The following is a 12,389-nucleotide window of genomic DNA, read 5'->3' on the forward strand; positions in this document are numbered from 1 at the left end:
TCAAGGCGAGTACAGTACAAAATGACCACATCAAAGGTGAAGGAGGGAAAGAAGAGAGGACGGGAGGGAGGGAAACAGAGAGATATCTAGATTTGTGATAGAGAAAGGGGGTTGATTAGAAAATGTTTTTTGTGCTGCAAAGACTAATTTTATCACTTATACTGTATATTCAAAGTCTTTGTCAACACAATACACATGTATTATACCAGTAATCAATAATAAGCTAATATGAGACATCAGCAGTCTGAATCAGCCAAATGTTAGGACAGAGGGAACGATGACAGTGATTCACCAGACATATAGCGTGTTAGTATTGTGGTTAGATAGACGCTAAATCTTTATCACACACTTTATTTTAATTGGCGTTACCAAAAAATTGTGCCTCCGCAGCCACTAACCTTGGTAGCAGTTAATCAAAGATTGTGCCGCAATAACATTATTAGATTAAGAGATTCTGATAGCTGTAGTGTACTGATCTTTCTGTAGAGCGCTGACACCTCACCTGGCAGTGTATGATCAACACATTTGGCTCCTGTCTTTTAGCTTTGTCATTATTTTATGACAACAATCCCACCTAAATACAACATGTCTCAAAATACAGTACGTGAAACAGTGTGATTAAAACACCTGGCAAATATAGCTGACAGTCTTTGACAGCGTACAGAATCTGATGGGTGACAGCATTTGGTGTAACACCTCCAAACAAATCTCTTTGCAGCAGCTCAGTAAGTAAAAAAAAAAATAAAAGAAAAGCGCAAATGAAAAGGGAATGTTGTACTAAAAAAAAACGGTTACTTTGGAAGACACCCATTGAATTGAAGCTTCATCTGGATTTTGGCCCTATTGTATACAGTGGAGGCAGGTTAGGACAGAGGGAACGATGACAGTGATTCACCAGACATATAGCGTGTTAGTATTGTGGTTAGATAGACTCTAAATCTAGCTCAAGCCGCCATAAACTGAGAATATCTGCAGCTGCTACCTGGTTTCGACAGAAGTTGAGAATCAAGAAAATCTGCCCCTGCATCATACTGTTGCAGTACTTCACCATATTTTATCCTCACACTGCTCTGAAGAGATAAGCCTTCACCTCATCATGACAGGGCCCCGGGGGAGCCATACCAACCACCCTCGCTCTTCATGGCAGGGGACCATCAATTCATGGTTGAGGTAAAGTTCTGCCCCCTGGGCTGGTAACATTATGCCATGAATGCTCAGTCGACCAGTGCCACTCACACCCTTCTGCCCCCTCGTCGGCCATGCTCACTTCCCCTAAGCCCTAAGTGATACATGAGCCCCTGCCTTGTGGAGCAGAATGGCCCATCCAGGCAGAGCTGACAAGACCCAGTGTCTTAATGGAGCAATACACCAAACGGGCCCTTTGTTACCCCGACCAGCTGCATATCTGCCTCCCCAGCCAGCAGCCTTGGCTCTGATAGAGGTGTCTCACAGTATCGACAGCTTCTAATTTACTCTCTCATCATCACTTGCCTCATTTGCTCCTCAGATACAATGCTCCCTTTCTCTCGGTTCAGGTCAGCCATTTTGTTTGCCAGCAATTTGTTGATTAGATTTTTCTGCATCCAGCGTCTAATTTGCGCGCCAACAAAACACATATCAAGAGTTAGACTTAAAGAAAACGAAGCATCGGTTGATCCGCGGCTTTTTCATTCCCACTTAAAAGCCCGTTCGACTGATTACATGCCATCAGACATCAGTGCATTATTTAGTTGCGGTGGGTCTGTGTGCTAGCATGTACCAACCATCGCAGCCTCCAAATGGTCTCTAGAAGCTGTTGTTTTCTCTATTAGGCAGCCAACAGATGTGTAGTATGACTACAGCTCTAATTACTGAAAAAGACAAGTGTGGGGGATAATTACACAGTGGAAGTGAGGCAGAAAACAGAGTCCAGGGCCAGAGCTCTGATCTGAGACTAGAAACAACTCTGGCTGCCCATCAGCATATGCAGCCCAACCTGCATCAGCACAAATACTGCTCTCACAAAGAGGCTGCTTTAGGATCAGGCAGAGCCACTGTGCTTTACTGAGCACACCCTTTCATTAGCCCTATTCTTAAAAGCAAATGATATAGCAGTCTACGCTAGACCGGCGTAATTACAAAATGGTTGTGCTGGAGGAGGGCTTTTTTCTTGAAATGATTTAATACATCCACATCTCTACCTCTTAATTAAAGGGAAAGTATCAGGTAAAACCCTCTCCACTGTCCTCCTTTAACAAATCGCCGTTTGGCTGGAGGCGACGCACATGTGCAGAAGGTAGCATGGAAAGTGGAGCATAAACAACACAAAAACTGGCTCCACACAAAACTGGCAGACCATGTTTAAACACACGCAGTTTGGTTACATACAATGCACTGTGCTGTATTCGTGGTCTTCCTAAATCCTGATGTGCAACATAAACTCACAAATACTAGAGAACGTGTGGATTCATTTAACAGTTTATACCACAAAACAAGCTTATTCTTGATGCTAATGTGCTAATTTTCATCGTGTCCCTCCGTGACACTGCTTTATTTTTACTGTTTACTCCTTTTGTAAGCCCTACCCAGGAGACAGCGAGCGCGCCTCGGCCTTAATTGCTGGATTAAACATCTGCTTTGCCTATTGCTGAGTAGCCTCACTTTGTAAGTAAGCCTCTACTAAGTGGCGAGATATTATTTAATTAGTTGAATATCTTATGGAAATGATACAATAAAATGAATCTGGAGAAGATCAAGAGTAAAAAAAAAAAAAAAAAAAAAAGGATCACCAGAAATAAACACTGCATGTGCCGAGGTGTATGAGAGGGAGTGTTTGTTGTGCAGCACAACTTCGGCCTCTTGCGGTTTATGTACAGCTCTTATCAACAGGCGGTGTAGGAGCACTATGAGAGAGAGCTGTCCTCTATCTCACACCGATGCCACGGATCTACCAAAAAATAAATATATAACAGAGGTGGGGAAAAAAAAGAAAAAAAAAAAAAGAAATGTGCGTGGGTATGCATTGTATTTCTACACTATGTTGCAAAATATATGCTAATATTAGCTTGTACTTAGGTGTTAGGCAGGCGTGTTTTTATCAGCCCTTGCCAGCAGGCCTGAGGCTCTAAGAGATGGAAGGAGCAATGAGGAAGGTGAATTCCCACACAATCCTATTAGAGTGGATTAGGGGGCAGCTTTCTTTCTGTTGCCACTCTGCTGCAGGTGAGCAATTGTGAATAGCAAAAAAAAAAAAAAAAAAAGAAAGAAAAGAAGTTATGACATGTTTGTTTCTTATCGAGGACTCCTATTGTGACACTTTGAGACTATCATTAAGGAAACATACATGATATTAAAGCTGTTAGGCAATGATTTGTAAGCTAAGAATAATTATAATGCTGTCAATCAAACCGCCCACACAGAAAAGCTGGAGGATGATTTTTTTTTTTTTTTTTTTTGTTCCTGCTCCTAAAACAGCCATGTGAAATTTAAGTAAAGGCTCGTGATCGATCAGATGATCAATGGCAATCATACATTTTCATCCTCTGCAGACTCGCTGCCACGGAAACCCATCCTCGCTGGCCTCCCCTGTGGGTGGGGGTTATCACGCTGTACAGGCAGAACGATCTCACCTTCCATCTTCTGTTGTCTGTCCTTTGACCTTTCCGAGAACCAATTAGGCCGTCACTGAGGGAGTTATAACTGTACAATTGGAACTACCGCGCACGTGGGGCAATTATATTTTCATACCTTCCAAGCGCACATCTTCCTTTATGACCCATTTCAAATAACAGCCAATGATACGTCACGCTGTATAAATTCAACTTTTTCCTCATGTGCAAATTTGCATTTTGCTCCAACTATCTATGTTCACACTCTTCAGTCGTGACAATGATTCAGAGTGATCAAAGAGATGAAAGACGATTTGGGAAGAGTGTTGCTCTTTGTGTGTGCAGTGAACTTGTGTGCATTTGAATGTGCATGTGAGTGTGTGTGTGTGTATATATGTATGTATATATATATATATATATATATATAGATAGAGATAGCTGCTACCTCATTGTGATGACAGAGAATGAGGCTTCTCCAGGGTGACTGAACTCAGTTCAGATTAGATTTTTTAAAAATGAGAGCTTTTGCATTCTTGATCTCCAATATATCTATTTCAGTTTATTTTTTTGCCCCCTTCCTCAATCAGACTGGACAGTTACAGTTAATGTTGGCCTGCAAAAACTCAAACATTCTAACAGTTAACATGGAAACAACCCACCCTATATTTATAATGTATTCCTTTACATAATCTCTGTCTTATTCCTCTCATTGCCATATTATTACACATGAATTTATCATCTTTGGCATGTCTAAATTCCTCTGGCCTAATTTGAGTATGATTACGCAATCGCTTTTTGCTTTTTCTTCTTCATTTCTCGATCCTCAGTGTATCCTGCCGTTAAAGCAAATTCCTTCCATTGCACCCTTGCAAATAGTTAAATTTACTGTGTGATAGTTGTTTTTCCAATTTCTGTGAACAACCTTGATATTTTTTCTCTATCACACTTGTTAGTTGTCACACACGGATGTAACACTGGCAATGAAAATCGACTAGACAAGTTGTCATTTGAAGTATTTTTTTCTTGTATTACCTTTCAAAAAAAAAAAAAAAGAAAGCCAGAGGTGTAAACAGACAGACAGAATGTATGAACAAGAAAGAGGGAGATAGGAGGAAAGAAGATGCTTTTGATGATGATTCACTCAGTGCCTTATGGGTAAAGAGCTCCCCGACTCAAACTTGTCCAGGACCTATGCATGTGAGGGGTGCAGACATCCCCTTGAGTCAAAGGAGGGGGGCCCTTCTTCTCCCTCTCCATCTCCCAAGTCTCTAATCCGAAACCGGACACATTACTCAGCTGACCCCCTCGCTGCCCACCGCACGCACAGTCAGGTCTCATTTCCCTTCATGCCAACCATAGCCTGGTCACCACCGAAACCACACAGACCACTGCAGGCGCAGAAGCCTGCCCACTCTGTCTGCTTGGATGGTCTCTGTAGACCAAACGAGGGAGATGGGGGGTGGGTTAGGCAGAGTGGTCGGGAAGAAATGAAGTGCAGAGAGGAAGAGAGGAAGGAAGGAAGGAAGGAAGAGGAGAAGATGAGAGCGAGCGAGAGTATCATGAGATGCAAGTAGGTTAAAGACCTAAAGCACACACAAATAAAGAAAAAAAAGAGGGTGTTTGTGTTCCCGCACATCAGAGGAGGAGGAGAACGGAATGACTCTCTCATTCGTGGGTCAATAACTGCCTGTGCTCCCTCTAGAGCAGAGGAACATGTACTCAGATCCTTATCAGGGCAGCTATCATCACTGCCGCCTCACAGAAGCAGAGATACTGTCATCCTCACACTATCGCAGAATGACATCAGCTCAGAGACATGGGAGTAATTATATTATACAAGCCCACAACACACCGGCAGCAAGGCAACATCAGAGACCATCCACTGTCTCCCTCCTATCTCTCCTTCTTTCCTTCTCTGTCTTCTTTTTATTTCTTCCCTCTGTCTTTCTCCTCTCATCTGCTCTCTGCAGCAGCGTCAGCACAGACGAGCACTGTCTCTAATCCATTCAACCATTAGCTCTGAAGGTGCAGAGCTTTAAAATGGATTATAATCACTTAAATTGCTTCGCCAACTTTGATCAAACCACAGAGTTTTGGAAATACAGAAGCCATCTATGCAGTAGCTGATTGGAGCAGGTGTTTGGGGGGGGGGGGGGGGGGGGGGGGGGGGGGTTGGCAGTCTTGTGTGTGTGTGTGTGTGTGGGGTGGGGGGGTCATGAGAAAGTCCACTTTCCCATTCACCACTGAAAAGATTCGTTGTTTAAACTCCAAAACACTTTGCCTATTGATCGCACCATCTCATCTACCCAGCCCTCAATGAATAAGAACAGCAGGTACGGAAGAAAATATGATAACCTAGTTACCCAGCATATCGAGTATCGTATCCAGGAAAGAGGACTATCACCTCTGGGAGTCTATTCATGATAAATGGTACGTCTGCTACTCCGAGTTGATACTGTCTGAACCTCATTACTGCTAGCCCTAAACAAACAATGCATCACACTCCAACTCAATTTCATACATCCTGACCATGGTAATTTTCTTCTTCTTTCCACATAAATCAATGACAGATATATAAGTTCAACACAAAAGGGAACAAAGGGATGTGTTCTCCTTCAGGATGCTGATATTTGGAGAGAGTAACGTGTGTTTTCCAATGTTATCACTGACATGAATTTTGTGCTCACGTGGTGGAGAACATGGATGGATAGCAGAGCGTCAGGACAGACAGTTACTAAATTTAGCAACATGCTAAGTCAAAAAAAAAAAAAAGCATTTTTATGAAATACAGATGGAGGCAATTTGCATATAGAACTAACTGTCAGCACTCTATTAGCTTTGTTTGGTCTAATCACTTGAGACAATATTAAATGCACTGCAGCAATAATAGTGAAAGGCAGGTACAGTTACATAAGTATTGCAAATAGGATTAGATTTTAACATTGACGGTGACACCAAAAGCTATGAGAGAGAGAGAGAGAGAGAGAGAGAGAGAGAGAGAGAGAGAGAGAGAGAGAGAGAGAGAGAGAGAGAGAGAGAGAGAGGTGGGGGCAGACAGACAACGGGAGCCAGAGGAATTGAAGATAAAATAAGGCTTGTTTCTGTTGTTTAACATATAGAAATGACCAATATAAAGCAAAAAAGGATGCTGTTGAAAAAATACTGACTCAAACCTGAGGGGCTTTGGCTCTCACATTCACAAATTAGACTGGAAAAATGGAGCTGTACATGTTTAATTGCTGCAGAGAACAGACACCCCATGTAAGGAACGAGCCCCATGAAAATCAAACCAAATGCAGCACAGCTAAGACAACAGCACTGGGGGTTTACAGCAGCAGGCTTTGTCCTGGAGCCAGGTACCATGTTGAACAGCATGTCTCCCATTTTGCATTCATGCACCCTCCGTGCGCTGATCAACCCAAAATTTAATCACGTTTCTGAGAAAGCTCTTTCTTTGGGCCCCTGCAATCTCTCTCCCTCTCTCTCCCTCTCTCTCTCTCTGTGGTAAAAACAGCACAGAGGAGCAGCCTTGATAACTGCGATATTAAGTCATGGAATCTGCCTGAAAGCACCACATGCCCTCTGGGGCCTCAGGGAGAGCAGGAGGCGAGTGTTGTCCGCTCCAGACAGGTCATGGCAGAGTGGCCTAATTGCCTCTCTTGTTGTCTCAGTAGGCCTGTAAACGTCCCATCTTCCTCATCATCACTGAGGAGCACTGACTCCCTTGTTCCTCCAGGTCTGACTCTGCCCAGTGATCCGGGCCCCAGCCTCGTCTCTGAGCTGCTCCTGTGTCCAATAAAAACATCCTCGAAAATGCCACTGCTGCTGTGTAACCGCAGTATCACTCACTAAACTCGCCGCTAAACTTTAATATTAGAACATTACAGTAGAGATTTGTTGTACATTGTCAAGCGGTATCTACTCACTGGAACCAAGGGTACCTCAGCATTACGTCAGTGTTAAACCAGTGGTGATTACGTCACTCAAAAATAACTGGATAGTATGATGACTAAAGAAAAGGAGTATTTTGGTCTTCTAAGTGTCACACAGCCTCAGTCTTAATAATCTGTGTCACTCCCAACTTCAAGTGAAATTAACACCGAAAAAAGTGAAAAAAAAAAAAAAAAAAAACTGCAGTATGTCTAAAATCATTCACACATACTGTATTGAGGCAAGAATGCTGCAGTCTACCGTGAATACTTGGGGTAAGGTTATATAATTCCTACACAGTTGAGACTCTCGCTCTTTCCTTCCCCCCGTCCTCACTCTTAATGCCTGTGTCATGAACCTTCTTGCCACACAGGGTAAAGAGGCCTCATCTACACTCCACGCTGGGCAGGGGCCAGGAGCGGCTCGACGCCCTGCGGAGCCCGAGGCAACACATCTTTGTCTCTTTCACACACCCAGGGGCAACATGGAGCGCCACAGCGTTCTAATCCTGTCTAATCTGGACACAGTGGAGCATCTGGAGATAGGGATATGGCTAATCTCAGACACGGAGACAGAGGGCACTTTGCTGAGAAGGAAAAAAAGGGGATGGATCTAAGCTCGACTCGCTGTGTCTTACAGAGCTCTGTGTGTCTGTGTGTGTGTGTTTGTGTGTCTTGGGAAGGGCATTCTTAAATACAGAAAAAGTCAACAATATCAAGCGGTATTTCAAGACTGAATCAGAGGGGGGACTGAATGAAGATTGCTAAAAGTTAACACCGATGATGAAAAAAACTGCTCAAGAAGTTTCTGTATGCCGAGTGGATACTGATGGAGAGACAAAGAAATACTTACTGTGCCCCGCTCTTAGGGATGCAGGTGATCTGTGGATAGCAATAGGCACAATATGGTGACGCTTGTTTCCATGGGAGAGGTGAATGTGGTGGAGACTCTCCACAGCGCCTGGTTCCGACCCTGCCACAAAGCCCAGGGCCAGGGCAGTGATCCACAAGGCCAGGTGGGTGAGTGAGGCTGAACTCCGGTTTAGGGGCTCTGCTACGGGCCTCAGGGGAGCAAAGTGTGACCTCCAGCCTTCGAACATCTTCCCTGAGTGGCCAGATGAGGCTTCAGATCAAGGTGGAACTTGCAGTGAGCCTCACAGCCCCATACTCCTCCCTCACCTTGCCAAATCTCACTATGCCCAGAGACACTCGCACAGATCCACAGAGAAAGAAAAAAAAAAAAAAGAAGAAAGAAAAATAGCAAAAGGGACAACACACAAAATGTCGGTTGTGTGTGGGGTGAGGGGGTGGGGTGGGGGGGAGAGAAAAAAGCCTCTTGCTGTTCTCCACTGAGTTAGGAAATCCGTAGCAGCACCCAGGGAGGTAAAGAGGTATCATAAATCATCATACAAAACCAATCAAAAACATTCACTCAAGAAATTAGGGCAACCTCAAACAGCAATGGAGAAATCCCAGCTTGCTCCAATTCCCCTAGTTCCCTTGTTCTCTGTGTTTCTCTCTTTCTCCTTCTGTTAAGCCCTCACAAAATTAGAAACATCTTCCCACCAAAAACTGTTAATATTCCAAAAAAATAAAAATGAAAAAAATAAAAAGAATACAATTGCCAGGAGAAGAAGAAAGCCAACTTCAGAGGAGACTGATAGCACCTGTGCGAAGTGAATTTCTTCAGAAAACCAAGACAGACATTCTGAGTTTCCCTCCTTTTCCTCCTCCAGCGGTCTCAAAGGATGTCCAGAGGAATGGGACCATAGTTAAATCCGAGTCTCATTTGCATTGTGTCGGACAGCTGCAGCAGCGCGCGGGAGACGGCGTAATTGCACCTGTAAGTTGTGCCAAGTAGCGCACCCGTTCCCCATCTAGAGATCTCTGCTCTCAATGAGACCAAGCGATAGCAACGACAGTACCTGAGAGAGCAGAGCCCTGGGCAGGAACACACACTCACACACAGGCAGCATCGGCAGCACCGTTCCAGAAGATGTGCGCAAGAGGAAGAGGAGAGAGAGACGGAGAGGGAGAGAGAGAGGGAGAGAGAGAGAGAGAAAGAGAGAGAGAGAGAGAAAGGAGGAGGAGAAGGAGGAGGAGGACAGAGGGAGGGGGGAGCCTCAACAGCCAGCCAGGAAGCAGGAGGGAGAGTGGCTATGCAAATGGGCAGCATTCACAGAGCGAATCACTGGTGCCTGAGTGCATTGCAGAGGAAGATCCTATTTAGGCAGAATAGCAGGAATTGAAGCTATGTCCCCCAGCCCTGATTCCTTTCACAATCTCTCCCTACTCTCCCTGTTCAGCCTCTTTCGCTTCCACTCTCCTGTGTGGACATTCATGAGCCGTAAAAAGAAAGAAAGAAAGAAAGAAAGCAAAATGAGAATGCAGGACAGGCTATATTCATTCCTATTTCTACTTTTAATCATCTCATCTCATCTCTCCAGATTCCTTTATTCTCCCTCTCCCTGTCTCTCTCTCTCTCTTCTTCTGCCTTCTAAATTTGGGGAAGTGTGATAATAGTCCTGTGGATATAAAAAACTGGAGCCAAGCAGTCCAACCAAATCCTTGCCTCTCCATCGCCCAGGAAAAGTGTATCTATAGGTTCTCAACCTACCGGACTCTGCAGTCTGTCGTTAGCAAGATTTTAGAAGAGTGATGATGCTGCAGCTCACATACTGTAGGCAATTCTCTCTCTCTCTCTCTCTACATCTCTCTCTCTCTCTTTTTCTCTCATGAACATATGAACACACACACATGCACGCACACTCACTCACACACACACACACGTAAACAAAGCATGCACAGTGCCAGAGCTGGCAGTTGAGCGTTGTCCACAGGGGAGGGTGCTGAATCTGGGCAAGTCTGCCTCGCCTGCTAATAAAAGACCATTTCTCACAAGAGAGGGAATGCTGATTGCACACTCGGTGTGCAGCGCGGTTTACGGGAATGTAGAGAACATGTGGAAATAAAAGCCCTGCTGATAAACACAATCCTGTTCAGCTGGGAAGTGTGCTCAGTGTTCAGAGTTCAGGACTGGGGAGCACAAGGCTCAGCTGCAGCGTGCCTGCTTCTGTTTGCACTGGCCATTCAACATCCTCCCCTTCGAAACGCAGTGTTCTAAGCTGGAGGATGAGAAAAAAAAAAAAAAAAAAAAAAACTGTAAGCACTGCTGAGCCGATCTTCACAGTTTACAGGGAATACACAGTATTTCATGCCCAAAGAAAGCGCAACTTAGACAGCGTGACACAGAGGATAATATGTCCTTCTCCATTTTCCTTTTTTTTCCTTTTTCGCATGAAGAGACCCCGAGGAAAGCAAGAACAGAAATGAACATTAATGATGAACATTTCACTTGATCCATTAACTGAGTGCAAACGCATTAGAGGTGAGGGCTCAGATACTTTATCGTTATATGATGAGCACAACTTGTAAGATGAATGTACTCCACCATCTGGCTTGAAGACAGATGAGGAGACTTGATATTTTTCTCTTGTATCCGGTTTGGTGTTCCCATACAGCAGTAAAAAAGCGATTAAAGTACAACACAGGTGCTGCACACATTAGGTGACTGTGTTGTTCTCACCTTGTAGAATCTCAATAACTTGGTCCAGCCACCTGGTGCTAAAAAGTCAGCAGCATGGAACCACTGCTCCCTTCTCATTTGCAATGGTGAAGAGGAATGTTCCCGCTGAATGTATTTACACTTTTATAATTATCAGCAGTGCAATCTGCATAATTACACCTAATAAGGCAATCTATCAGGGCTGCTTGCCAAGGACAACAGCAACTTACCATGTCCTCAACGGCAAACTTCTACAGAGAAAACAAAATGGGATCTTACATTGCAAAGCTTGAAATCCGGGTAAATAAAAGTGTCATGTGTGCACCCTTCTTTTTTTTTTTTTTTCTTTTTTGAAGATGGCAGTGTTTTCGGTGGAAAAGCTGTGTTAGTATGCAGCACCTGAAGTTAATGGCATCAGCAGTGAGGTTACACCTTTATCAGGTTTATCAATAGTTGCTTGTTCATTTGTGCCCCCAAGTGGCGAAACTGTAAAGTGCACACAGGAGATCTGTGGGTTTTATCTCAAGGAGAGCAGCTTGTGTCCCACAGTAAAACAGTTCCTCGGTATTCAGCGAGGTTAAATAACAGCTATAGCAGCTAAAGAGGACTCATACCCGCATGGCATCGCCCCCACACCTTCACATTCAGCTGTCGCCCATAAACTGTTGCCATTCTGATCAATCTCTAAAAAGCTCGTCCACTAGGATGACACTAAGAATTCAGCAGGTTGCCCTTTGCTTAAAGCGTTTTCCCCTGACAAATTGGCTAACTCATGTGTGAGAAGCCAGAGAAGCAGAGACCATGCATACAGCCTCAGGGAAAACATTCACAACTAAATTCCTTCTGCCTGCACACAGAAAAGGAAACACCTGAGACCACGACCTAAACTGATTTCAGCTGATTTCAGCACAGTTACAGATCTCATCCCGCTTTAACCAGATGATTGTAGAGCGTTTCGCCATGAAATCGTTTTTTTTTTTTTATTCCATCATGTTCTGACTCTTGTTCCTGTTAGTGAGATGTCTTCTTGACAGAGAGCTAAAAAAAAGAAGAAGCTAGTCTTTGTTTCCATTTAAGACCCAAAGGATTGCACCAATTCTCTGATGCATGTGATGCTTTGAGGACATTTCCCCATTTGGATCTACATTTCTCTGTTTTTCCTGTGAATCTTTTTAAGGTAAAAACTGTAACGTAAATAAAAACCATGAAGTAAAGCCAGGAAGAGTTGTCTAAAAAGCAAAAGAGAGGATGGGGAAAAAAAAAAAAGGCAGAAATCTGTTGGAAAGTGTGGCTGACTTTTCTCCTTCG

General features: G+C 43.9%; 1 protein-coding gene across 23 annotated transcripts in view; it reads right to left on the minus strand.

Annotated features, from left to right (window-relative positions):
• LOC130181242 (neurexin-1a) overlaps nucleotides 1-12,389 on the minus strand; it is a 248,404-nt gene that overhangs the window by 93,634 nt on the left and 142,381 nt on the right. For 2 of the 23 annotated variants that reach the window (XM_056395228.1, XM_056395227.1), the window contains exon 1: nucleotides 8,370-9,527. The exons of 19 other annotated variants lie outside the window; for them this stretch is intronic. In XM_056395228.1, coding sequence (XP_056251203.1) covers nucleotides 8,370-8,616 — 247 coding nt within the window. In that variant the 5' untranslated portion in view covers nucleotides 8,617-9,527. Of the gene's footprint in view, nucleotides 1-8,369; nucleotides 9,528-12,389 lie in introns of those variants that run through there. 2 more of the 23 variants (XM_056395230.1, XM_056395229.1) reach the window with 1 other exon arrangement.

This window comes from Seriola aureovittata, chromosome 14, assembly GCF_021018895.1.
Source record: "Seriola aureovittata isolate HTS-2021-v1 ecotype China chromosome 14, ASM2101889v1, whole genome shotgun sequence".
Taxonomy (NCBI): domain Eukaryota; kingdom Metazoa; phylum Chordata; class Actinopteri; order Carangiformes; family Carangidae; genus Seriola; species Seriola aureovittata.